Here is a 27271-nt window from a genome sequence, read left to right on the forward strand (position 1 = left end):
AAAAACGATGGTACTCGCCTTACTCCCTGTAACATGTTGTTATTATCAACAATTATTGAAACAGGAATCCAATAGCCTGTGACATCCTATAGTGACGGTTTGAGCAGGGATCTCACTGCCACTCTTTGAACACATAGCTACTTAAAGACCACTCTTCTCCCAAATGTGGAGCTGTATCATAAAACCCTTTATGAAATTCCTACCAATATGAGAGTGTGTGCAGAGGTGGTTAATATTCCGACGGCAGAATGATAGTGACTGAGAATCAAATACATTTGTCATCATGGCTACGCGAAAATATTATGAAATGCTGACAACGACACAAAGTTATGCTGTTCTCTTTAAAATCAGTAGATTACGTAAGCGTCTCCAATAGTTCTGGAAAAAAGGCACTGGGTAAGTTCACACAGTCTTATTGCTAGGAGGACCGCACAGGGGCCACAGTTTTAGACTGTGACACTTTGTTCAGCCAGGAGGCTGGGTCCAGGTAAGTCAGTCAATGACCTGGAGATGTGAGGAGCAAGGGAGGAAAATGTCCATCAGACAGAGCCCTGCCTTGTACAGGAAGCTTGAGAGCAATGATTTCCGCATCCACGCCAGGCGGAAGCAGCCGGCTCCCGGGGCTCCTCCCGCTGTCTCACACAGGCACCCTGTTCTCTTTGGCCCATTTCTTCATGATCCGGATGATGTACTCCACCTGGGTGTTCCCCGTGCTTCTCAGCAGGTGGAGGACTTCTCGAAGTGTCTCTCTGAGGAAAAGATTGGAAAGAACAAAAGGTTGCAGGAAAAGATGAAAGTTAAACTCCTGATGTTCGCATACCGTCTCTGTCGCAGTGCGTTCGCTCACGGCGTCCCCCACTGTGTGGTCACAAACTGTCCAGAAACTGCACTGCTTTCTGTTCTAGAGGGGCACGGTGAGATGGAGCGTCTGCCACCTTCGCCAACCCTCTTCCTCACCAACTGGACACATGCTGTTAATGGTTTTCTCCTCTCTGGGATGACCTAAATATCCCAATTTTGGTGCTTATCTTGCATGAAAAGGTATATTCGGGAGTTTGGTTCAGGGGATTGGGCTCAAATTTTACCTCTGCTGCTAACAATTCATTAGTTTGTGTGTCTTACATTTTTTCCACAGAGTTTCCCTATAAGATTTGTAAAGTTTTTTAAAAAAAGAATATTAATTAATTTTTATTGGAAAGGAAATTATACAGAGAGAGGAGAGAGAGAGAAAAAGATCTACCGACTGATGATTCACTTCCCAAGCGGCCGCAATGGCAGGAGTTGACCGATCTGAAGCCAGGAGCCCGGAGCCTCTTTTGGGACTCCCACACGGGTGCAGGGTCCCCAGGCTTTGGGTCATACTAGACTGCTTTCTTAGGCTACAAGCAGGGAGCTGGATGGGAAGTGGAACAGCTGGCACATGAACCAGCGCCCCTGTGGGATCCCAGCGCATGCAAGGAGAGGACTTGAGCCACAAGGCTATCATGCCAGGCCCAACATTTGTAAAGTTTTACGAAGCTAAAAGAATGAGTGATTTCTTTAAGGAAAGTCAAACATTAATAAATATGGACTAAAGTAGCAATCAGGATTAAGAATTGGCAAAAGCCCAACATTTATGTTTTTTTATTATGTTTTAAATTACTTTAACTAATTAAAGTAATTTAATTAAATTTAAATTAAGTTTAAATTTAACTTTAATTAAAACGAATGTTTATAATTTAAATAATACCTGCTAAACTCTCCTATGGCTGTATAAATCTATAGGTGACTGCCAAAGAATCCATTTTCCTAAGAATCTTCTCATAGTTCTAATTCTTCCAGAATAGGTAACCTCTTTCACCTAACCAAATCGAACTTTTGCAGAGGACAAGGCAGAAAGTAATTTTTTGGTGTATTCTTACAAAATGATCTCATTTATTATTAAATCACCAGTAACAAATATATTTCAGGAAATTAGTTTTAGAATACGGAATTTAAGGACCAGGATTGTTGCATAGCAGGTAACACTGCTGCCTCGGATACATCATCCCATATGGATGATGGTCCAGCTCCCTGCTAACGCACCTAGGAAAGCAGCAGAAGATGGCCCTAGCATGTGGGCCCTATAACCCATATGGGAGCCTTCATGAAGCTCCTGTCTCCTGGCTTTAGCCTGACCCAGCCCTGGCCATTGCGGCCACCTGGGGAGTGAACCAGTTCCACTGTGTGGAAGATATGTTTTTTTTTGCTCTTTCTCTGTAGCTCTGGTTTTCAAAATAAATAGATCAATCTTAAAAAAAAAAGAGAATAGTAAATTTAGTTATAAGTGTTTCGATTTTTATTTCAAATGCTGCTATCAGCCATGTAATGCTCTGTTATCTAATGTTTAGTACTTCCTGGAAGATGAGGAGGCAGAGGGAAAAAAATTATCAACCACATCCACTCTTTTCTTAATTTTTCTGAGGTTTAAACGAAGACATAAGGAAAAGCCAATAGGCAAAGAAGACAAAAGAAAGACCAGACCAGACTTTCTTATGCAAATGGGTAGTCATTTGGATTCAAATATATATCTTGCTGCTACATTAGAGATCTGTAAAATATACTTAATACAAAAAGCCATGACGAGAATAATTTGATGCCAAGAGATGAAATATTTGTACAGCAAAATGCTCAGACAGAAACAGCAAACACCTCAATTGTTTTCATCTTTCTCCAACATCATTACGATTTTGGGTTTTCAGATGACACCACACAGGGACACAAATCCTGGCCGTCACAAGGCAACAAATGAATAGGGGCAGACCCCCCAGTTGTTCACTTACTTGGGTTCTCTCTTAGCTAAGATCATCTGGAAAATGCCCACACAGGCACCCCTTTTGCCTTCCCAATATTCAGGGTTGGGGTCCAGCCTCTCGAGCACATCAAAGGCTTTGGCTGAGTAGTAAAACTGACCCATCTGGACAAAAGGAAGTGAAACCAAACATAAATACAACATAAAACAGAGCCATATGAAATAAGTGCATGGGTAATGACAATACTTTCAGCTAGCAAATTAGGTACATTCCAGTTCTTAATTAAAATAACAAGAAGGAAACCAAAGTTTGGCTACATATGCCGAGCTTAAATTAGCTTACCTTCATTCATTTTTCAATAATGCAATATTTTTTTCTGCACATGGTCAAGTTATGCTGTAATTAACAGATTCATCATTTTCTTCCTAATTATATCCTAATCATGAGAATAGACTGATAACCATGATTTCAACTGGGTATTTTTCTTAAAGATTTATTTAATTTGAGAGGTAGGTTTGCAGAAAGAGAAGGAAAGAGACGCAAAGATCTCCCACCCCCTGGTTCACCCCCAAAATGTCACAATAGCCAGAGCTAAACCCATCTGAAGCCAGGAGCTCCTTCCAAGGCTCCTTCGTGGGTGCAGGAGCCCAGGGACTTGATCCATTCTCTGTTGCTTTCCCAGGCCATAGGCAGGGAGCAGGACTGGAAGCGCGGTAGGTGGGACATGAGCCGGCAGCCATCTGGGATGCTGGCATGACAGATGAAGGATTAGCCTAGGCAGCCACCACACAGGCCTCTCAAACCTCCCTTGGACCTTCTGTTTTAGAGGATCACTGTCACTGATCCTGTGCTAATCGGATCGTGTTCAACTCAACAGTGGCCGTTCTCTGATCTTCTTCCGAAATTACCAGAATGCCTGTATGTATACTGCTACTCTCAACACTGCTCTTCACAAAATTTAACTGACTTTGACAGACACCATCCCTAAATAGACCATACTTTCTGTGGCCCTAAAACCACACTGAATACCACTAAATTTTCTTGAGTTGAGTTTTCTTACCTGGCAACCATACATATACTGTTAAGCCCAGACAATGCTGGCAACCTCTCTTCGGTGGTGGTTAGTAGCTTCTCTAGTTTATTAAATGTTTTCTAAGCTTCTGACAATTTCCTTAAGACCTCTACTGCATTCTTAGCTTTATTTTATACTTTGTAAGAAAAACAACTTTTCTACTTTCAGTTACAATTACATTCATGGATGCCAATGCTGTGGTGTCGTAAGTTAAAGTCTCTGGCTGTGGTGCTGGCATCCCACGTGGGCACTGATTAGAGTCCTGACGGCCCCACTTTCTATCTAGCTTTCTGATACTGTGCTTGGGGAAAACAGCAGAGAGGATGGCAAAAATCCTTGGGCTGCTCCACTCATGGGAGAAACTTGGAAGAACCTCCAGGCTCCTGGTTGCAGATCAGCCTAGTTCTGGCCCTTGTGACTATTTGGCAAGTGAACCAGTAGATGGAAGATCTCTCTGTCTCTCATTCTCTCTTTGTAAATTTGCCCTTCAAATAAATATAAAAACAATCTTAAAAAAAACTCCACTTGGACCCGGCGGCGTGGCCTAGTGGCTAAAGTCCTCGCCTTGAACACGCCAGGATCCCATACGGGCGCTGGTTCTAATCCTGGCTGCTCTATTTCCCATCCAGCTCCCTGCCTGGGAAAGCAGTCGAGAACGGCCCAAAGCTTTGGGACCCTGCACCCGTGTGGGATACCCGGAAGAAGTTCCTGGATCCTGGCTTTGGATCGACATAGCACTGGCCGTTGCACTCACTTGGGGAGTGAATCATTGGATGAAGATCTTCCTCTCTGTCTGTCCTCCTCTCTGTATATCTGACTTTGCAATAAAAATAAATAAATCTTAAAAAAAATTGTGTTATGTAACAGTTGTGTATTTGGACACAGGTTTTCATTTCTCTAATATAAAAAGAATATAACTGTTGGGGCATGAAGTAAGTGAATGATATTTGTATCTCTTATATTTAAAAGAAATGAGTCTATTTACCACCCCAACCTGAAATCCCAAACTCTGTTTTCAAACTTTTCTCCTTATCTTCAATACCACAACTGTAAAGATGTGAGTCTATGTTAGACCTGCAGCATGTGTGACCTAATTTGACTAAGAGAGAGAGAGAAAAATCTTCCATTTGTTGGTTCACTTTCCCAAATGGCCACAGCAGAGCCAAGAATAACATCTGGGTTTCCCATGTGGGTTGCAGGGTTCTGAGGGCTTGGGCCACCATCCACTGCATCCCCAGGCAAATCAGCAGGGAGCTGGATTGGAAGTGAAGCAGCTGAGACCCAAACCACTCTGATAGCCTAACCTGCTGCACCACGATGCTCACCCTAAAGAGAGGTCTTTCACTTTCACTCGTTCTAGCCTTTAACTTTGTTGTTCCACATGGCTCCTCATTGTATTTACTTGTTAATATTACTCTCTTCATACTTGGCTGCTGCCACTGCTATTACTATTACCACCACTAACTTGCTAAGACCCAACATTCCACCTCTCACAGGAGCATTTAAGCTTCATGCTTAATAATTTCCTATTCTCTGTACTGGGAGCCCCAAAGACACTTGAGATTTGATACTGTTAAAACTGAAACAATTTCCTGTCGTTTAATGTTTTACTTTCCTCTCCCTCCTGACTTAGCATCACTGCCATCCATCAAAGTTAGGTTTAAATTAGTGTTTTCAAGTTTCCTTATGTCTTAAAATGCTTCCATTGATGATAATTAAATGAAGATAAATATATAGATGATTCACCGTAAAATAAACTAATCCTGATGAATTTAGCCCCAGATTCTCTTTACCTGACATTGCTATCATTAGGCAAGATGAGATATTTCAAAAATAGAACATTCTACAATATGAGGCTAATTAAAAAACGCTTTTAATCTATAGGATAAAACCCCAAGTTACTGCCTAATTCCTGCCATTTCAGCTCCATATAAAAATGTGTGCCCATGCGTAGATATCCACCCATCCTTCCATCCATCCATCCATTCACTCGACCACACACACACTTTTTTTTTTTTAAAGATTTACTTCTTTTTTTGGGAAGGCAGCTATACAGAGAGGAGGAGAGACAGAGAGGAAGATCTTTTGTCTGCTGATTTACTCCCCAAGTGGCTGCAATGCCTGGAGCTGAGCCAATCTGAAGCCAGGAGCCTGGAGCACCGGGATTAGAACCAGCACCTATATAGGATCCTGGCACAATCGAGGCTAGGACTTTAGGCACCATGCCATCGCACTGGGTCCTCTCAGCAGTTCTTTACTGATTCTGATTCCATTTGCATTCTCTTTTTCTGTTTCTTTGTCTTTGCTATCTACCACTTACATCTTAGTATTCTTCAAAAATTGGATTACAGCTCTTCTTCCTTAACTTGCTGTTTCTCAGGGTTTTAATTCCTACTTAGAACTGTTAATTTGGGTCAGCATGGCAACCCAACAGGCTAATCCTCTATTTGCAAGTACCGACATCCCATAGGGCTTTATTTTGTGTCCTGCCTGTTCCACATATGATCCAGCTTGCTGGTTATGGCTTGGGAAAGCAGTGGAATGTGACCCAAGGCTTCAGGCACTTAACATGGGAGAGCTGGAAGAAGCTCCTGACTCCCAGCTCCAGATCAGCTTAGCTCTGGCTGTTGTGGCCATTTGGGAAGTAAACCAGTAGATAGAAGATTTTGCTTTCTCTGCTTCTTCCTCTCTCTGTAACTCTGCTTTTCAAATAAAAATAAATACATCTTAAAAAGTTGACAGGATTTCCCAACATGCATTTCCAATTTTCCGGACATATGTTTCTTGAGCTTTGAAATCAAATTTCTAAATACTGGAGAGTCCAACTCCACTTAGATGGTACCTAAAGAACCATAACTTCTGGGAATCTAAAACTTCCTCTTTCAATCATGATTTAATCCATACATAAAAACTGAAATGCTGCCTATCTCTGAGTTCAGCCCATTCATAAAAAGGATGGCATTTGTAAGATTACAAGTCAAATTCTTTCACCACTAGCCATTAAGTTTCTAGGACACTTTCTCTATTGTTGAGTCAGGGCAGCAATGTGACACTGACCACCTTCAATTTCCCTTTCAGTCCTACTTAGACTCACCTTGTAGCAGTCATTAGCAATGAGCTGTAAGATACTAAAGGATTCACTAGAAGTTTCCATCTTGAGATAAAGTTCCCAGGCTAGTCTTGGTTTTTTATTCATGATATCTGCCAAAGGAAACAAAGATGCATGATTTTTAAATGTATAAAACAACTTCCTTTTTTTTCTTTTTTTTAAGGTCAATTTATTTATTGTAAAGAGTTATAGAGAGTGAGGGAGGGACACACAGAGAAACTCTTTTATCCCCTGATTCATTCCAGATGCTACAAAGGTCAGGACAGGCCAAAGCCAGGACTCGGCAGCTTCATCTGGCTATCTAACATGGGTAACAGAAATTCACACACTTGGGCCATCTGCTGCTGCTTTCCCAGGCTATCAGCAGAGGGCTGGAAGGCAAGTGGAGCAGCCGGGACATGAACTGGTGCCCATAGAGGATGCTGGTGCCACAGAGGCTTAACCTACCAGTGCTAGTCCCTAGACTGCCTTTTCCAAGGAACATTTACAAAGTTGGCATGAGAGTGATTCCCCTATCAGAACTCTACCATATTTAACGTTATTTTAAAGTTTTACTTATTTTTATTGGAAAGGTAGATTTGCAAAGGGAAATGAGACAGAGAGAAAGATCTTCTATCTGCTGGTTTATTCCCAAATGGCTGCAACAGCTGGAGCTGAGCCAATCCTAAGCCAGGAACCAGGAACTTCTTCCAGGTCTCCCATACGGGTGCAGGATCCCAAAGCATTGGGCTGTCCTCGACTGCTTTCCCAGGCCACAAGCAGGGAGCTGGAAGGGAAATGCAGCAGCTGGGACATGAATCGGGTCTATATGCGTTCTTGGTGGTTGCAAGGATTTAGCCATTGAACCTTCATGCCGGGCCCTCTACCATATTGAAAATATCTAAATTAGCATTCATATACTTGTGTCTTTTAGATTAAGTTGACTTCCAGGAGTTTCCACTTTGTTTATCTGTTTAAAAGAGGATATCTATCCTTCATTCAACTTTACTTTTAGTTCAGCCTTACTTAGATTATCTGACTGAAAATTTTCCTGGAACTACAAATTCACAACCTACAAGGGTGGGTATTTGGCATGGCAGTTAGGAAGCTGCTTGGCATGCCCACATCCTGTACCAAAGCCTGGAGTTCCAGTCCTCTCTCTGCTTCTTGATTCAGCTTCCTGCTGATGTAGACCCTGCATTGCATTGGCAGGAGTGTTGGTTCAAGTGCTTGGGTGTTTGGCACTCAAGTGGAAGACCTGGAAAGAGATTCAGGCCCCTGGCTCCAGCTTGGACTAGTTACCCATCAGTTAAGCACATTTGTGGATAGAAGATCTTTTTCTGTTTCTGTCTCTTTACCTTTCTGCCCACTCTCCTTTAAAGAAAAAAAAAATAGAAAAACCTAGTAAAAAAAAGAAAAATAAGTGAGTGCATGAGAAAGAGATCATTGGCTATGAGATATACCAAAACAAATTATTTTGGCATGTTAAAACTATTTAGACCTAAAGAGATAAAATCAGCGTAATAATAGTATCTCATAAAGTATAAACTGAGACTCTAGAAAAATGAATAAGCTAAAGAAAAACCAAGAAATATTTCAGGACTGTAAATGTTAGGTCAATGTGGTAAGGTAAAACTAATAATAAGTTTGCAGGACCATTTACATGGCAATTTTTACTGAATAGCACGAAAACCCTTAATTTCAGTGTTTTCTGATTTTCACAGGGTAAAATATCCAATGAGATTTAAAAAATGCTCAAGATAATTTCCCGATTATGCGACCAAGAAGAAAAAAGAGATTCCTCTTGTAACAGGAAAAGGTGAGACTCACAGCACCGAGCTAGCCAACTGAGGTAAACGTAATCGTTTTTCATCTTCTCACTCTGGATTAAGAGGAAGACCTGCGAGAGAGGGAGAGCACAGCAGTGAGTGTGAGCACGGCTTTACGCAGAGCACACCCACCGGAAGCTCGCCTTGGCGTGTGATCGCTGCAACATGAGATGACCTTCAACTCTACAGGTTGCTAAGAAAGATGAAGGACAAAGTGAAGGTGATTCTAACTTACTTACCCCAGTAATTGACACCATAAGCTGACAACAAGTTGGTAATGGTTTAGAATAATCAATGGCAGGATGCATACTTTTTTTTGAATAAACACACCTTGATACAAGTCGATAAGGCAGGTCTCACTCAATGTTAAACGGCTGGTGTCATACAGAGCACACCCAGGTCCACAATACAATTAGTTAACAAATCAATTCAAGTAAAAATAAATCTTAAAAAAAAAAAATCAAACCAAAAATCTTGAAAGGGATAGCACATGTAATTGAAACCTGGAATGAGTTTTAAATAACTCACAGGTCATAGAAGAAATCATAATGGGAATTAGAAAATAAGCAGAATTTGAATAACGAGTAACTTCTTGACTAAAACACATTGTTAAAAAGCTTATTTTGAATAATTCAGATAAATCAATCTACTGAGTCTGAAATAAGAACAGCAGTTACCCATAGGAGAAGGAAATTCTAGGGATAGGGTACCATTATTCCATGACCCAGTACTGACCACGTGGGTATATTCATTTTTTAAATATCCATCAGGCCGCACATAGGCTATGCTTTCATAAAATTTATCAAAAAGCGAAACCATTATTATGGTTATAAAAATCTTCATATATTTTCACCTTTTACTTTTTAATATAACCTAAAAATAAAAGACTCTGTAATAATCTTTTCCTCTTGACTTTTTTTTGTGTGTGAGAAACAATGAAGGAGTTTGTAGACAGGCTCATGGAAATACCTTCTCAAGCAGGTACCCACCTCTTCACCTTCACTGGTATTGCCTGTGGCAGCTTTGGCTTGTGCATAATTGAAGTTAAAGATGTCATCATTATAGAAATAGCTCTGAAAGACATCCCCAAAAGAGGGCACATTGAGCACTAACACATAAAATATCAAATCATCAGTTATACCATTGAAAATACCATGATTGTTTCTTTAAATATTTGTTTAGGAGGAGCACCGGGCTCACCTCCGCAAGCAGCACATGCAGAGAACGGCAGGTGTACGAGCTGTGCCCAACCCCGTGATCAACCCTTACCAGCTCGCACTTCCTTCAGGTTACGCCAGGGCAGCGATGCCACCGGCTCGGGACTGTGCTGCATACTATCCTTCTAGCCACATTGCTCAACTGAGACCAAGTCCTTGCTGGACTGCCAGGGTACCCCCTCATCCATTCCAAAATATGCTTGGTGCTATGTGCCCAGGTACTCCTAGAACACCATTTAGTACCATGACACCAGCTTCTTCGCGGGTCCCGCGAGTCGCGTCCACACAGCGTATTGCTATCACAAATGAACACACACAACAGGCTCACGTCCTGCAGCTGCCCTGTTGTGCGGTACAAACATGCCAACATGCTGCAGGCACTCGCAACATCTGAATGTGCAGCCACGGGTTACCACGCAGCAGTCTGCTGTGCATGTACAAAGTCAGGAAGCTTTGACTGCTTCCATGTTGGCATGTGCTCCCTGTCTAGAGCAACAGCAAATGTTGGCTGAATGGCTGTTCCTTCCTATTCAAGCCTGCATCCCACTCTTGCTGGTAAAACCATCGGCATGTTGGAGATGAGTAATTCAGAGCTGCTTCACACGCCGAAGTCCCCAAGTCTCTCTGCTCCAGAGCTGATGAAGTCATAGCTGACCTGCAGGCCCACCACACTGGAGAGACTCCCCAGAAACTGAACCCTGCCACTGGTGCCCAGAACTGATTAGGCACCACAAAAATAAACTCGTGTTCCACTGAAGAAAAATATCTGAACACTGAAAAACTTAGAAATTATGAGAAACAGCAAAATACAAAATAAAGAACAAAAAAGGAAAAGAAACTTTGAATCTTATGTACTGAGCAAATGCCAGGTCTAGCCAGCACAATGCTAAAACTAGATTTTTTTTTAATTGATTTAAAAATAACAAAAACCCCTCACAAAATAGTAAAATATAAAACAAAAACAAATGAATATTTTATCGACCCTGGTAAAAGAATTTTCAGCGAAGTACAAAAACGAAAGCATTCCTTCCTATAATTTTGTAATTCTTTACTGTGGAATAGCTCAGAAGGTTAGCTCTGTTTAAGGAACAGAACTGAGTGAGAAAATGGAATTTGGATGATAAAATTCTTGCTTTAATAAAAATTCTTTTTTTTTTTTTTTTTTAAAGATTTATTTTTATTATTTTTTTTTTTTTATTGGAAAGGCGGATATACAGAGAGGAGAGACAGAGAGGAAGATCTTCCATCCGATGATTCACTCCCCAAGTGAGCCGCAACGGGCCGATACTATGCCGATCCGAAGCCAGGAGCCTCTTCCGGGTCTCCCACGCGGGTGCAGGGTCCCAAAGCTTTGGGCCGTCCTCAACTGCTTTCCCAGGCCACAGGCAGGGAGCTGGAAGGGAAGCGGGGCTGCCGGGATTAGAACCGGCGCCCATATGGGATCCCGGGCGTGCAAGGCGAGGACTTAACCACTTGCGCCACCGCGCCGGGCCCAATAAAAATTCTTTAAACAGTGAAGAAACAAGATATTTTTACTTGATAGGCAGCATGACAGGGAGGAGGAGCTAGAGAAGGGGGTCTAGTATCTGCTGATTCATTCCCCAGATGGCCACAATGGCGAGGCTAGGCCAACCTCAAGCTTGGGTCTCTCAAGCGGGTGGCAGGGCCCCAAGCCCTTGAGCCATCTTCCACTGCTTTCTGAGTTACATTATCAGGGAGCTGGATTGGAACTAGAGTAGTTGGAACTTGAATCAGCACTATATGGAACACAACGTCAGCGCCGACCCCCCACAATATCACCTTAAGGAAGCAGCCATTAATGCCATCTCAGAAACAGGTCCATTTCTAAGGATATCTTACACTCTCTAACACATTATACTGGACATTTTATATAGAGAGTCATACAAGTCTATGCTGACCTTAAATGAGTTGAGGTAAATCAAGACGTCATCAAATTGCTTAAGCAGGAAGAAACAGGAAGCCATACATTGTCTGCCTGGAATGGTATCTGAAATGGAAAGGGGAGAGAAAGTATGTATATGTGTGAAAATTGAAAAACACCCCACTTTAGCAAACACCCCACTTTAGCTGAAATTTGAGCTACTTTTAAAATCTAAAAGTAGGAATGTACTTCAAGACATCTTTTGAAGTTCTGGGCCGGTAAAGCCTCAGGAAGGTGGAGTTCCAATAGTGGAGAGTGACCACCATTCTCCTTGGGGTTAAATGCTAGAAAGTGAACATGTGCTCTACAGGAACACTGGTGGGGGGACCCCTCCCCCTCAAAAAAGCAATTTTTTCCAGGGCTTAGATTCTCTCATCCCAGTCCAACTTCCAACGTCAAATGGAGAAACAATCTGTGATTGAAGCATCTGATTTGGATCCTATTTGAGGTACAGAGGATTAGCATGACCCCCGACCACAGCACTAATCACAATGTAATACACATATAATCTATTAATACATTATATTTCTAAACTCCAACAGGGCAGGGAGTTGTGTTAGCTTTCTCTACTGATGTATCCCTTCAATAAGTTTTTGTTGTGTGAAAGAACAAAATGGAGAAAAATATTAATCAATAAATAGTATTTGTGAAACATCTGTGAATATCCAGGCAGGAGTGTTGAAATATTTAACGATCTATTCAGCATGAACACTGTCAATCAGAATAAAAGCTAGCTGTTCACAAACGATACAGGTGGTTACCTAAGTTCACATAGGCCAACAACCTTTTCCACAGCACAGCTCCTTCTTGTACTGAATACTGACTGATAAATACTTTTAGAAGAAGAATGAAGCCATAAGGCTACTAGTAAGTAGTATATACAAATATTATTTAACTACAGTGGTTAGGGAAGTACTTCCTAAGACTAACAGATTAATGAAATCACATATGGACATCCTATATGGACACCAATTCATTTTCCCACTGCTCTGCTTTCAATCCAGCTCCCTGCTGACGGCCTGGGAAAGCAGTGGAGGATGCTCTGGGTCCTTAGGCCTCTGCATCCATGTGAGAGACAGGCTCTTGATCCTGGGTTCAGATTGGCTCAATTCCGGCTGTTGCAGCCAACTGAGGAGTGAAAGAGTACCTGGAACATCTTTCTAACTGTACCTTTCAAATAATATAAATAAACAACTATAAAGTATTATTTTAATATTTAAAAATTTTATGAGTTTTTTTTTTCAGACAAGTAGAAGGATACACGGGAGAGAGAGAACTGATCTGAGAGGTCATTCCCCAAATGCTTGCAGTGGCCAGGTAGGGCTAGAGCCTGCAGCCAGGAGCCCAGAGCATGTCTCCTATATGGGAATCCTGAATCCAACTGTTGGGTCATCATCGCTGACTCCCAAGGTCCGAATTAGCAGGAAAATGGAATCAGGAATGGAGCATCTGACATGACAGAATATGGGCATCCACTGGTATCTTGAGCACTAAACCAAATGCCAGCTCCTAAGTTCACTTTTATTTATTTATTTATTTATTTTTAGATTTATTTTTTATTTTTATTGCAAAGTCAGATATATGGAGAGGAAGACAAACAGACAGGAAAATCTTCTGTCTGATAATTTACTCCCCAAGTGACCACAATGGCTGGTGCTGCGCCGATCCGAAGCCAGGAGCCAGGAACCTCCTCCAGGTCTCCCATGTGGGTACAGGGTCCCAAGGCTTTGGGCCGTCCTCAACTGCTTTCCCAGGCCACAAGCAGGGAGCTGGATGGGAAGTGGGGCTGCTGGGACTAGAACCAGCACCCATATAGGCTCCCAGTGCATTCCAGGCGAGGTCTTTAGCTGCTTAGGCCATGGCACCGGGCCCCCAGCATTTTATTTTATATGGTAAAATATAGCATAGGCAAAATATAAAGGCTAATGACTTACTGGAAAAGTATTGCAATGTGACAAAAGGTAATCATATAAAGAGCTTCTGAAAAATCAATCAAACCTAATTTTTCATGTCTACAACTGTTTTAAAGATTTAAAACTCTCATTAATTAAAAAGTAAATTTACTCTCTTAAAAAAAACATTATTTTACCCACTGTCTGAGTTGTTGAGGAATGCTAATTTCAGTTTTCTCTGATTCTGACCCACTTCTGATGCAAAGTCTAACTGACACAAGCCTAAATAAATAATCAAAGTTCATTCATTTACATATGCCCAACTCCAACTCCAAGTCAGTAAGTCCAGGTTTCAGACATACCACATTCACTGGCTGATCCTCCTACCAACTGGAAGAACTGCTGGGCGATTTTCAAATGATCCCTCTGGAAAGCAAAGCAGAGCAGACACCGAGGACGGTGGTCAAAGTGCCGGATTTGTATTACACTGTATGATTCTGCATTTTTCAGGACTTCACATACATCCTGATTTAAATCCTGTCCCAAACAGTACTGATTCTCATTAGCATAAGCAACTAGAATAACCTGAAGCTAAATTTTGCAGGGTCCATACAAAAACATAAAAAGAAAAAACTCCAAACTCTAACTTGCCTCTTTATTAAACGAATGCATTCATTTACTCATCAATTCATTCAACAAATATTTATTACTTTTTAACCAAATATTAGACCTTGAAGAAGAGCTTTAAACATAACAAGGAATAGTAATCAAGCTTACTTATTCAATAAATACTATTATTTAAGGCACTGTAGAGTGAGCTAGGAATAGAAAGATTTATTTACATTTATTTATATCTTGCTTTGCTCTCCAGAAAGCCCAACATGCTAACTAAAGGTGGATAAAGGCTTAATTTTAGACAATGTTTTGCTGCTTATAGAAAGCTTTCCTAGTGAGACAATTTACCTCACATTACGGACATCAGAGTGATAATTCAGAGATATTCAGGATTTTAAAAAAGTCACTGCAAGTAACAATGAATGTGAGCAGTGATTTTTATTTGGTTTATACTGTTTAAAAACAGGATCCTTTTTTTTTTTTTACTATTAAAGGATTTTTAAAAATTCCTCTGAATAACAGAATGATTTTTTCATTGAAGTCTATATTGGGCATATACGGAGAAATTAAAGAAACTTGAGAAGAGCCTACTAGTAAGCTTATTACTGGCTGCATGGATATACTCATTTTGGTCTTTTCCATGCAACTATAACTTTGTAAACTATAGATTTCATACTTAAACCAAGGATTTTATACTTACTGAACCCATTTCCTGGCCAAGGGCTGCATTGACCACTCCTTTAAGGATATATTCCTAGAGACACAAACATTAACTAATTTAAGAAAAAAAATGCAGAATCATGTCTTTCAAGTCATTCCTTTCATCTACTCAATAGTTTTAGAATATTCTCAAGTTACCCAGAATCTGGGTCTGGGAGTGGGCCTGGTAGGGGAACTTAGGGAACTCCCCTGTGGCCCATAGTTCTTGCTGGTGAGCATGTGAGTCAAAGCTGCGTATTGGTCAGGCAGGGCAAGGCTCCTCTACTTCAACGCAGGTTTGTGGGCTGGCTTGAGGGGTGGACTGGGCAGGACCAGGCCAAATATTAGCACACTGGCATATGCAGCAGTCAGGATGGGATATAGGTAATGCTGCATTAGGCTACTGCACCTCCTGTTTTGCAGGAAAGCCAGGGATTGGGGACAGGTTGAGGAGAACTAGGCTGCAGTACCTGTCAGCGAAAGTTAGGACTGAGGGTATGCTGGGTCAGGCCAGGCTGCAGGATCCAAAGACAAAGGTCAAGCTGCGGGATGGGCTATGTCAGTCTGGGTCAGAGCAACCACTGGCAGATGCAAGGTCTATGGCTGGGAATGGGTATGGCCAGGGAACCAAGGGGGCTAAATCGAGCTGGAGACAGAACAGACCAAACTACTATAATCACCAGTGTGCATATTGGCTAATGTGCATGATAGACTGAGCTGAACCCAGCACTGGTTGCCACACACAGGAGTCAGGTCTGGGGTCACCTCTGGTGAGATATCTTTAGGGACCACCCCCGCCCCCCCGGCAAACTGGACCACTGGTATCAAAACTCCAACCACAGGGAAAATGGGCAAACTCCTTGGTTGCTAAAGCTGGTGAGGTGGACAGCATGCTCAGATGCACACGGAGGACATGTCAGCTCATTTGAGGCCTGCAGAAGACGTCTAGCACCATGGATGGCAGAGCAAATTGGACAACTCTGTCTTGCAAGCTTTGACAGCAAGCATCTGGACGAGTAGAGACTTTAAGGTGGACTATACTAGCCAATGGACCTTGGAAGGATTTCCTCAATCCTGGAGCAATGGAATCAACATTTCAGAACTATCAAAATCACTTCAGCTGTGCCCTCGGAACATGCTCCACATTGGGAACCCTGGGATGACATTGAGTGGCTCTCACCCCTTCTTTCTTCCTTTCCTCCAGATACAAGAAGAAAAAAAAAAATGGAAGCAATTATCTCATCTGCTTTCCCCATTACTTGACCCTTCCGACCCTAATTGGTGGTCCACATAGGCGTCTGTCCTTCTCAATTATGTAAATATTACCAAAAATAAAATTGAAACACAGTTTTAAAAAGTCACTAAACTAAATCCTCAAAAAAATTTTTTTAAATGCTCCTTGGCACACAATGGAAACAGAGAGAAATGTCATCATATACCCCATATATATGTATAATTATGTCAACAAAACAGCTGTCAATAAAATGTTTAAATGAAAAGACAATTTTTCTTCAGTGGCAACACAATGCTCCATTACCTGAGGAGTAGTAGGTTCTAAATCCTTAATTAAATTGTAAGCTTCTTGTACATCATCTGAAATATAATAAAAAAAGTAGTTATACTAGTTTACATTCCAGAAAACTTCTTGGTAGCAGTCCCCCCGCCAAAAGAAGATCCTTTGGTATTCAAACATTTATGGGAAATATGGTGTTTTATTTGTTTTCCAGCTCCCCATCAAGTTCAGTGTTGAGTAGTTATTGTATAGATGAATATTCTTAATAACATAAAGCCATAAAGTCTCTAAAAAAAATAAGCAAGAAGGTAACCAGGTGTTAAATGCCAATAAGAAAAGGAAAATGACCATGTTTTAAAGAGATGTGTGTGTACATATGTGTGTGTGTGTATTATATATATTTAAAATGTATCTTATTTATTATTATTTTTTTACTTTAAAAGCAGTTACAGAGAGAGTATCCATCTGTTGGTTCACTTCCCAAATGGCCACAACAGCCAGAACTTAGCTCATCCAAAGCCAGGAGCCAAGAGCTTCTTCCAGGTCTCTCACGTGGGTCCATGGGCCCATGGATCTGAGCCATCCTTTGCTGCTTTCCCAGACCATTCTCAGGGAGCTGGATGGGCACAAGTTGGTGCCCATATGAAATGCTGGCACAACAGGCAGATTAACTCATTATACCACAGCACTGGGCCAGAGATATATTTTACATATGTAAGAATGAAATAACAAATACTGACATTTATTTAAAGTAGTTTAGAAAGAAAAATGGGGGACAGTATATTAAAAATGATTGACTTTATCTTGAAAATTGTTAAACCTGCGATGAGTATATGGGGCATTCCTTGTACCACTTACTTTTTGCTTTTGATTGAATTTTTTCATGATACAATGAATTTATAAAATATATTTCTTTAATCCTTGTTCAACAGTCTATTTCTATTTGCTTCTGTAGCATATAGAGCAGACTGAAAGTTCATATTCTTATTCTTGATGAGGGTAATGCGACCTGGCTGATTTGCACTGTGTGTCTGAAAACGCCCATAGTGTTCGTCTGAGGTCCTTGACAAAATGGCACAACCGGCACACGGCAGACACTGCTACGGACTCTTCGCTGCTAACAGAAGACTGCTTCGGGAATGTGGCTAGCCTTACCTGGGGTAATAACTATCATCTCTTCTTTGAATCATAGCACTTCTCATAAATGCTTAGAATACAAAGAAAAAGAAAGGCATATAATAAACCATCTAATGATAAAAATATGAAAGGAAATGTATGCATGTTCTATATGCAGGAAATTACAGAAACGGAAAGGAAGGGAAAAATAAAAATAGAACGAGAGCAAAAGGGAGTAAGAGTAATCAAGAAAACAAAATGGGTGAAGAGAGGGTAGAAACCTGTATCAGAAAGAGGAGGATGAAGAGAAAAGGCACAAATAAGCACCAATCAATTTTTTTTTTTACCCTATGAATCTGTCGCAATTTTTTTCAAAGCAGTATGGATTTTAGGAATTTTAGAAAGTAGTTCAGTTAGAGATGAAATATTCTAAAATATCTCATCACAAGTAAGACCAAGACACATTTGTCTTACCTTGACGAAGGTAATAAATCACTAAATTTAGCCTTGCTTCAGGAATCACATCAACCAGGGGAGGTAAGACTTGCAAAGCTCCTTCGCCTCCTCGGAAAACCACCTAGAGATGGAGAAATTGTGTTGCTATGGCAACGAGCATGTCCACGCTCCCTACTGGAAATGTTCAAGGAGCTGCCACCTCTAGCTGAGCTCATGATATCCAACTGAGATAGGCCTGGGAGCTGCATCCCATGAACTTCTACCGCTGGCAGGATTTACCATTGCCTAATGAATCCCTATGTGTTGTACCTTCTCTTCTTTTCCCTCCCCTCTGCTTGATTTTTAAGTATTTTACTTTCTGCTCTAAAAGCTGCCTCTACTATTACTCTCGATGCCCCTACCCATGCCTGAATAGGTGTGCTTTGTCCACCCTTTCTTGTCTCATTTGCTGAATCTCTATATTCTAGCCCACTGAGTACAGGTGTTATTTATTTTATTTATTAAATATATTTTTATTTTGAATTATGCGGTACAATTTTGTATATATTTATTTATTTTTGAAAAGCAGAGATGTCTAGGCCATCCCTCGAATGCCTCCAATAGCCAGAGCAGTGTTACGTCTAAAGTCAGGAGCCAGGGACTCAACCTGGGTCTTCAGGAGTGTGGGAGGGACTCAGGTGCCAGGCTGACATCCTCTGCCTCCCAGGGCACATATCAGCAGGAGGCCAAAACTGCAAGTGGAGCCTGGATTCAAATGCAGATACCCCAATAAAGGATGTAGGGTTCCAAGTGGTCTCTTAACCACTGCACCAAATGCCCTCCCACTAGTCGTTCTTTAGGAATTTCTATTTCTAGCTCATTCTTCCCTATTTATTCGAACTTCAGCAATTGATAATCTCCTACATTTAATTCTCAAGACTTTTGTAATATCAAAACCTATTCTCAAATCTGGATGGCTGTCTAGGCTTAAATTCCAGGCTACTATCTTTAATGGATAATTACTAACAAAGTGTAAGCTGGCTTCAATTTATAAAATATTTCCGAACAGAAATGATAAGAGACAGAATCACTTATTAGCAAACTATCTGAATCAAACCCTCTGATGGAGCTATGAGTAAGGGAAAGAATGGGAAAAAAACAAAGTATACCAGAGAGCCAAGAAAAAAGGCATCGGTTTTTAGACACTGGCAATAAAGAAAGGGGAAATGTCTGAAAGAGCTGTAGTTTTAAACTAGGATAGAGGAGAATTCATGCTAACAGGGGGAAATCGGGAGGGACACGTGTGGTTATCATCACCGCTGTCAGATGAAGAACCCGAGTCGCAGCAAAACTGGGTAACTCAGCAGACATTGCTGAGCGTCTGTGTTGAAAGCAGCAGGTCTGCATCACGGTCAATAAAATCAAACAATCCGGGCCTGGACTTTTTAAGAAGCAATGACCATTAATAATCTGGTCCCCGAGCTAACAACTCTTATCCAATTTCACTTGGCGGCATTTCCCAGCGCAAACATGAAGTTCCAGTAAGATCAAATCTACTCACATCCCTCCCCACATATCATCCTTACTCTGGTGCCACATCCCTGCAGAGAATGCAACCTCTACATCAGGCAGCTTTCAAAGGACGGAGAATCTTTCCTATGTCTGCTAATTCCCCAGGATATGTTCCTTTATCTTTGTCAAAAAAAAAAAAAAAAACAGAGCACTTGGATCTAAATGGATTTGCTTTCCTCCACTGCAAGAAGATGTCCCTTTGGAGTGAAATAATATTTCTCTTTCCAATTGCATGGTGTACTAAAACAGAGTAGGACTGAAGTCAATCAATACAGGAAACTGTTACCAGATTGTGCCTGATGAGTTCTTTGGCAAATTCAAAGGATGAAGAAGCATTGTCCATCAAGCTTCTAAGTTCTGCCTGAAATGTAAAAGGGAAAGGCATGTAAAACTCACAAATGTCTCACATATTTACACGATGCTTTAGAGTTTACGGAGAATTTAACATGCTATTTCATTTGATCTTCACGACTCTAAGGCAACATAATTATGCACAATTTATAAGTGAGAACAAAAAGGCTTATGAAAAGTAAGTAATTTAAACCTTAGATGAAGCAGCATGTTTAAAAACTGTAGCACCCCAGTCTGAAGACTCCTAGTGTGAGTTTGCTTCCAGTGCTAAAACTGCTGAAGGAGCCAAGTTCTTAATAGAAGTATCCTTCAGCCTGACTGTTCCATGCGATCCTGACATCTCCTAGTTCCTTCTCCCTATCAACCCGCCCCTTAATTACATAACACAATTCAAATGCCACCTTCCTTCTTTCTCCATCTATCACATCTATTGCATGTCTTCTGTATTCTCTGGCTCTCTCGTGTGACTTTAGAACAAATGGTCAGCCATTTCTATGATCTTGTTTGCTAGCATCCTACATCCGTTTCCCTCTTCCTCAGCTTTTTTTCAGTACCAACCTGGCAGTTCACACTTTGCAGCAACTGTCTTCTTACCCTTTATCTCCTTTCATCAATGAGTAGCTGAGTTTCCCCCCATTTTGTAAGGTATCTACAAAATATGTAACATGCCATATTGAGCTCAAGAGACTGCGCTACTAAGAACACTTTTCCTATCTGTTAAATAGATTATTCTTATTGCTTACAGTAAAGAAATATGTAGCAAATTCAGACTGAAAATACCAAGTCATCAGGGCCAGTGCCATATTGTAGCTAGCTAAACCTTTAAATACAGTGCCAGCATCCCCCACTGGCACTGGTTAGAGCCCCAGTGGCTCCATCGCATCCCAGTGAGGATTTCCTTCCAGTCTGGGAGTACTTCCTACTAGTCTGGGAAGGCAGTAGGTGTGTGTGGGAGGGGGTGAGGGGAGTCCCTGGGTCCCTGCATCCACGTGGCAAGCCCAGAGGAAGTTCTAGGTATCTGACTACGGACTGGCCCAACTTTGGCCGTGGAGGTTATTTGTGGAGTGAAACAGAGGATGGAAGATGTGTCTCTCCCGCTCTCTCTAATTTTACTCCCTAAATAAAAATCCACCTTTTTAAAAAACAAAAAGGTCACCATAATTACTAACTGCCACTTGTTTTCCATTGACCGGCAGTTATTCCTTGCGCCTACCTCACAGAGGCTTCTATGGACCATGGAGGCTGTGAACCTGCACATGCTCTGTCCCAACATGGCACTGTGGGAAGTTCTGCAAAAGGCACAACGAATGAAGGCAAAGGAAATGGTGGCACCACGTCAAGTTCTCACTTGTTGTTTTTCATAATCTTAGTAGTTAAGTTTTTCTGTGTAAAATTATTACATTTGGAGCTACCACAGTGGTGTACAGACTAACGTTCCTGGCCTTGTAGTGCCAGCATCCCATAGAAGCACTGCTTCTAGTCCTGGCTACTCTCCTTCCAATCCAGTTCTCTATTGATGCCCTGGAAAAGCAGCAGGGGATGACCCAAGTCCTTGGAACCCATATGGAATTCCAGCAGTTGCAAAGTGAGTATTTAGTCACTAGGCTACCACGCCAGGCCGCTTATATACTCTTAAATGTTATTGGGGCACACACTGTAGCATAGGCAGGTAGGGCTGCTGCCTGTGACCCGTTATGTCACGTGGCACTTGTTTCTATCTTAGCTGCTCCACTTGCAACCCAGCCCCAAAACACTTGTTCAAAAAGCGAAGGAGAAAAGTGGAACCCAAAGAAGTAAAAACCCATCAAGGCCAGTGTTGCCCTTAGAGGCCTTACTGATTCTGTAAAAGTAAAATGTTTAGCGGACAGTCTTGCCAGAGAGCAAAGGCAAAAATACAAGGCCCAGGACAAGCTCACAGTGGAAACCTCACAGGAGACCCTGCTTGCATCAACCGGAACTGCACGGGAGACACTGGCAAGAATCGGAACCTTGTGCAGCATTACAGCCCAGTTTGAACCCTATGAGCAGCTCAGGGAAATGTCAAGCCTTGATGTGGCTAAAGGCGGTTTCTAGCTGTCTGAAAGACCAATCGTACGTCACTTAGGGGAGAAATGTGTGTTCACTGTGGGCCCTAAATGATTCCTAAAATAATTTTTCAAAAATGTGTCTAACACCCAGTCAACAATAATGTCATATGCAAAGAAATAACAGTCCATAAAGAAAAACCAGGAGGAGCAAAAGAAAACAAAATCCGACCCACAATGACTACACAAAGTCAATTTCTCAAACTCAGATCACAGAACAAAGCTTTTACAGTTTTAAGAAATGGCAGTCACAGAAGGAGAAAACAGGAAGCTATACAAAGTGAAGCTCTTAAAGGGCAAGGACTTCTGTAAATGTAAAATACGATCCGCGTAATCAATAACCGGGGCCAAGTGTTCTGCAAACGAGCCGACAACGCCTTCAGGTTTTTCTTTTCCCCACAGCCGACTGGGAACTATTAACGCGAAGCCTTCTGGACCAAACTCAAGCTTCCACATATCCAATTACTAAGTGTGTCTATAGCAGCTTTTAGATTATAAGCATCTGATTTGCATATCCAATAAAATTACACCCAGTATCTGCTGGCCAGAGATAACCTGAACGCCAGAGTGCATACATGTATCTGTGTATACACATGGATCTGTAAATGTGCATAACGGCAAAAAGGAAAGTACGCCTACATTTGCAGTAAGGTGGAGTGGTTATTTCTGTGAGTCTTTGATAAGGGCTTAAAAACAGAATTTGCTACGTATTTCGTTATATAGCATTGGGTAAGTTAGTCAACGTACTTTAAGAATTAAGTCAATCACTACCAATTTTTTTCATCCTTGCTGTAGAAGAGCAGCATAGCACTGATGTCTGTGAGATATTGAAATATATAATAAGGACCCCATTGCACAAATTCTAGAAGAATTCCTGATTTTGAAATAGGGTAATAAAACCATCATAATTTAATGTTAGTCATATCCTATGGTTACCAAAAAAAGTTTTACAGATACCTTTGACACAGCTTCTGGAATACATTGTAAAATCAGTATGTAAACTGTACTGACAGAACTTCAAGGGAAAAAGCAGAACCGCTAAGGTGGTAAGTGTAGTCTGATGTCCTGACTTGGTTAGGTTTCCAAAATATTGGTGAATCATGCTACCTATATCTGAGTATGGAAAGCATGTGCAAAAGAAAAAGGTAGCTATTAAATAAATTGAACAGAACATGGACATTGGCTGTAGGCCAGGGCAATGGCTCAACAAGGCAATTCTCTGCCTGCTAGTGCAGGCATCCCATTCGGGCAGCTGTTTGTGTCTCAGCTGCTCCACCTAGTGGATGAAATATCTCTTTCTAGCTCTCCCTCTCAGTAATTCTGACTTAAAAAATATTGGAAAGGCAAATATACAGAGATAAGGAGATACAGAGACAAAGATCGCCCACTGGTTCACTCCCCAAGTAGCTGCAATGGCTGGGGCTGAGCCAATCCAGAGTCAAGAGTCAGGAGCTTCTTTTGGGTCTCCCACACAGGTGCGAGATTCCAAGGCCCTGGGCCATCTCCTGCTGCTTTCCCAAGCCACAAGCAGGGAGCTGGAAGGAAGGGAAGTGAAGCAGCTGGAAATGAACTGGCGCTCATATGGGATTCCGGGCATGAAAGGCGAGGATTCAGCCACTAGGTTATCATGCTGTTGACCCCACCCCGCAACCACACACATGTCTTTAAAAAACAAAAACAAAAACAGAATAGACAACTATGCTGGCACACGGCTATAGTTAACACAAATTTGGCATTAACCAGGCCCAGGATGCCCGCCAACTATTAGCTGCTTTTCTCCCAGCAGTGTAACACCTACCTAGATACAATGTAACCTGGGCAGTTGTCTACAGCTGGGGGAGTAATTCTGACTTTCAAGTAAAACAAATCTTCAAAAAAAAAAAGTACATTTTGCAAACTTTTTGGAGACCACAATATGTGTTTCTTTGTGTACATGCAAACTTATGTGTAAAATGTTAAATAACCTGCTATTTAAAACATGTCAGGTAAGAAAAAAAAAAAGAGATGATAATGTACGGCCTGAGCACTTTGTGTTTTCTACAAAGTGAGAGCAGAGCAGCATGGATCCATAGCTCATCAGGGAGATGAAATAGCAAAGTGTTCGGTACAGTCAGTGCCTCCCGGCTAGCCAATCCACGACCATCTGTAACACGTCAATCATTTTTACCTCTTAGAGAAGTTGAATTGTGCAAAGCAGAGGAAGAAGGAAGTCCTTCGGGAGGTCTGAATGATGTGCTGCAGAGCTGTGACGCTCACACACGAAGGGGACAAACGGAAGAGCTGAACTGGACAGGACAAACCCGACTGAGGTAGGAAAACAACTTAGAGGGCCACATGAAGAAGTGAGGCGCTCCTGGCACAAAGCAGTGGCAAAGGAGAAGAGGGAAGAGATCAAAGAGCTATGAAGGAAGTGTGACTGACAGGAACTGGTGGGGGATGCCATGGAACGAGGGAGAACAGGCAGGTCCCTGATGCAGCTTGCTGGGTGAATCTCGGTGATATCCAACCAGAGTCACAAACAGAATTTAGAGAAAGGAGTTGAAGCATTTCTTGTAAGATTTATTTTTATTTTTATTGGAAAGTCAGACATACAGAGAGGAGGAGAGACAGAGAGAAAGATATTCCGCCTGATGATTCACTCCCCAAGTGAGCGCTACAGCTGGTGCTGCACTGTTCCAAAGCCAGGAGCCAGGAACTTCTTCCAGGTCTCTCACATGGGTGCAGAGTCCTAAGGTTTTGGGCTGTCCTCGACTGCTTTCCCAGGTCACAAGCAGGGAGGTAGGAGGGAAGTGGAGCTGCCAGGATTAGAACCAGCACCCATATGGGATTCTGGCACGTTCAAGACGAGGACGTTAGCTGCTAGGCCATGCCACCGGGCCCAAATTGAAGCATTTCATTTTCAATGTACTAAAATTGATGTATGACATTTAGGTAAACCATGTATGCTATACTAGCCATAATACAGGGAATCTGGAAGCTAATGTGTTTTTTCATAGAATATCTGCTAAATATAAATATTCACACAATTAGATTCTTGGAGCATCACACTGGCAATGACAAAGGGATATCAGTTGAGATGCACAGGTAATGTAGAGTTTCATGAGTAACCCAGCCAGTATAAAGCAGTTCAGATTGGAATCGAGTAAACTATAAAGCACACTCCCCGCCCTACCTCAGCGGCTTTGCCGTTGTACAGGCGGAAATGATTACAGGCCTTCAGGTTGAGCGCGATGGTACTGTCGGGAATCTGCTGCAGGTAAACAGCCAGCACCTCTTGGGATACATCGTAGTAATCCAACTTGTAGTAGCAGAGGGCCACGTAAACATTGAGGGCGAGGTATTCCCTGCAGATGAAAGGACTGAGGGTGAACACTTGGTCTACCGCAAGTGACATCTGTACAACAAGGCCAACGTTCCTGTATTTGCTTCGCGAAGAAAGCAAGCACAGGTGTTATTCTTTCTGTGCTACGATATTTGGGCATTTTGGTTTGAGTTATGGATGATAATTGGAAAAGGAAGGATAAGATTTCCTGCTTGAAAATCACATGCTACAATTGAACCTAAATGCAGATAAGCACACAACACCCAGAGGATGGAGACGGGCAGGCTGCCTTCGCGACTGGGAATGAACAGGAAGATAAGGAAGAGAACTGAAGAAGGAAGGCTTTTGGGGATGAGGGAGGAGAGACGGCTACCCAGTGATGTGCTGGGCGATACTTCTTTGGAATGCTTTGTTCCTAATTTGGTCAGCACCTACAATATAACTGTGATCCGCATTTTGCTATATTTATATCATAGCTTTTTTTCTTGTTTTTAAAGATTTATTTTTATTACAAAGTCAGATATACAGAGGGGAGGAGAGACAGAGAGGAAGATTCTCCATCCGATGATTTACTCCCCAAGTGGCCGCAACAACCAGTGCTGTGCCAATCTGAAGCCAGGAGCCAGGAACCTCCTCCAGGTCTCCCACGTGGATGCAAGGTCCCAAGGATTTGGGCTATCCTGGACTGCTTTCCCAGGCCACAAGTAGGGAGCTGGATGGGAAGTGGAACCACCGTGATTAGAACTGTCACCTATATGGGATCCCAGCGCGTGCAAGGCGAGGACTTGCGCTGCTAGGCCATTGCATCGGGCCCGTAGATCATATCTTTTCAACAGGGGAGAAAATTGATTCTTATGCAGAAGTGAGAAAAATCAATCTTTTTACATACATATAAAGCACAGATATAGGACATAAACAGATATATAGATATATTTTATATATACGTACATACATATATATGTATTTACAAAAATTCTACGGGAAGAAAAAAGTTAGGGAGGAAATTGTCTAAGAATGCCCCTTGGAAGAATGATAACAACAAAAAGAAAGAAAAAACATATTATCATCTAAACAGATTTGAATACACTGTGGTATTAGATTCAAAGGATACTACATTGTCAAACAAGTTACAGAAGAAACTAACAAAATGAAAGACACTCAAATCGGCATCAAAGGAGACAGACCTGTTGTCTAGTAGTATCCGCTTATATATATCAATAGCTTCCTGGTAATGAGAGCGCATATAGTGGATGGAGGCCAAACTGAGTTGATCTTCGGTGATGTCTTGAAGATTCTGATGAAAGTTCATCAATTTTTTCTCATCATTAAACTAAAATTGTGACAGAGGAAAAGTCATGGAAAGATTCATCTCAGTGTGCAATGAGATAAGTCACCCACAGGTGATGGGATTTCAACCCTCGTTTCTCCTTCAGCTAGCGTGCCCTAACCTCGCCCCATCTTCCTCAGGTTCCGTTCTCTTTGGTCTCTCCTTCAGGCACAGGCTGCAAATAGCCTCTGCGGGGACAGCCTTGACCATGGAAAGCTTTGAAGTTGGGCTCACGCTAACTACTTGATCCTTCCCTGGCTTTCTTGCTTCTGTTTTTTGGTTTTTTTTTAATTTACTTTCCTCTCTCTTTATTTTCTATGTCTCTTTCCTCTTACCTTTTGAAATTTTCTACCTTCTATGCTTATTTTCTTAAATTTTAACCATAAATAACAGCTGCGTGCGGTTTATATGTGAGGCAGGGCAGGT

At 41.7% G+C, this 27271-nt stretch overlaps 1 protein-coding gene across 1 annotated transcript in view; it reads right to left on the minus strand.

Annotated features, from left to right (window-relative positions):
* Positions 1-322: 322 nt before the first annotated feature.
* The window catches only part of TTC26 (tetratricopeptide repeat domain 26), a 45130-nt gene continuing 18181 nt past the window's right edge, over positions 323-27271 (minus strand). Inside the window, exons 8-20 of the mRNA XM_041002013.1 lie at positions 26703-26848; positions 25369-25540; positions 20048-20122; positions 18229-18331; positions 16663-16718; positions 15127-15180; positions 14174-14237; positions 11897-11985; positions 9750-9833; positions 8762-8831; positions 6938-7044; positions 2802-2935; positions 323-749 (exon numbers count right to left, since the gene is read on the minus strand). Coding sequence (XP_040857947.1) covers positions 638-749; positions 2802-2935; positions 6938-7044; positions 8762-8831; positions 9750-9833; positions 11897-11985; positions 14174-14237; positions 15127-15180; positions 16663-16718; positions 18229-18331; positions 20048-20122; positions 25369-25540; positions 26703-26848 — 1266 coding nt within the window. The 3' untranslated portion in view covers positions 323-637. The remainder of the gene's footprint in view (positions 750-2801; positions 2936-6937; positions 7045-8761; positions 8832-9749; positions 9834-11896; positions 11986-14173; positions 14238-15126; positions 15181-16662; positions 16719-18228; positions 18332-20047; positions 20123-25368; positions 25541-26702; positions 26849-27271) is intronic.

This window comes from Ochotona curzoniae, unplaced genomic scaffold (assembly GCF_017591425.1).
Source record: "Ochotona curzoniae isolate NIBS_2020 unplaced genomic scaffold, NIBS_Ocur_1.0 scaffold_2476, whole genome shotgun sequence".
NCBI classification, from domain to species: Eukaryota; Metazoa; Chordata; class Mammalia; order Lagomorpha; family Ochotonidae; genus Ochotona; species Ochotona curzoniae.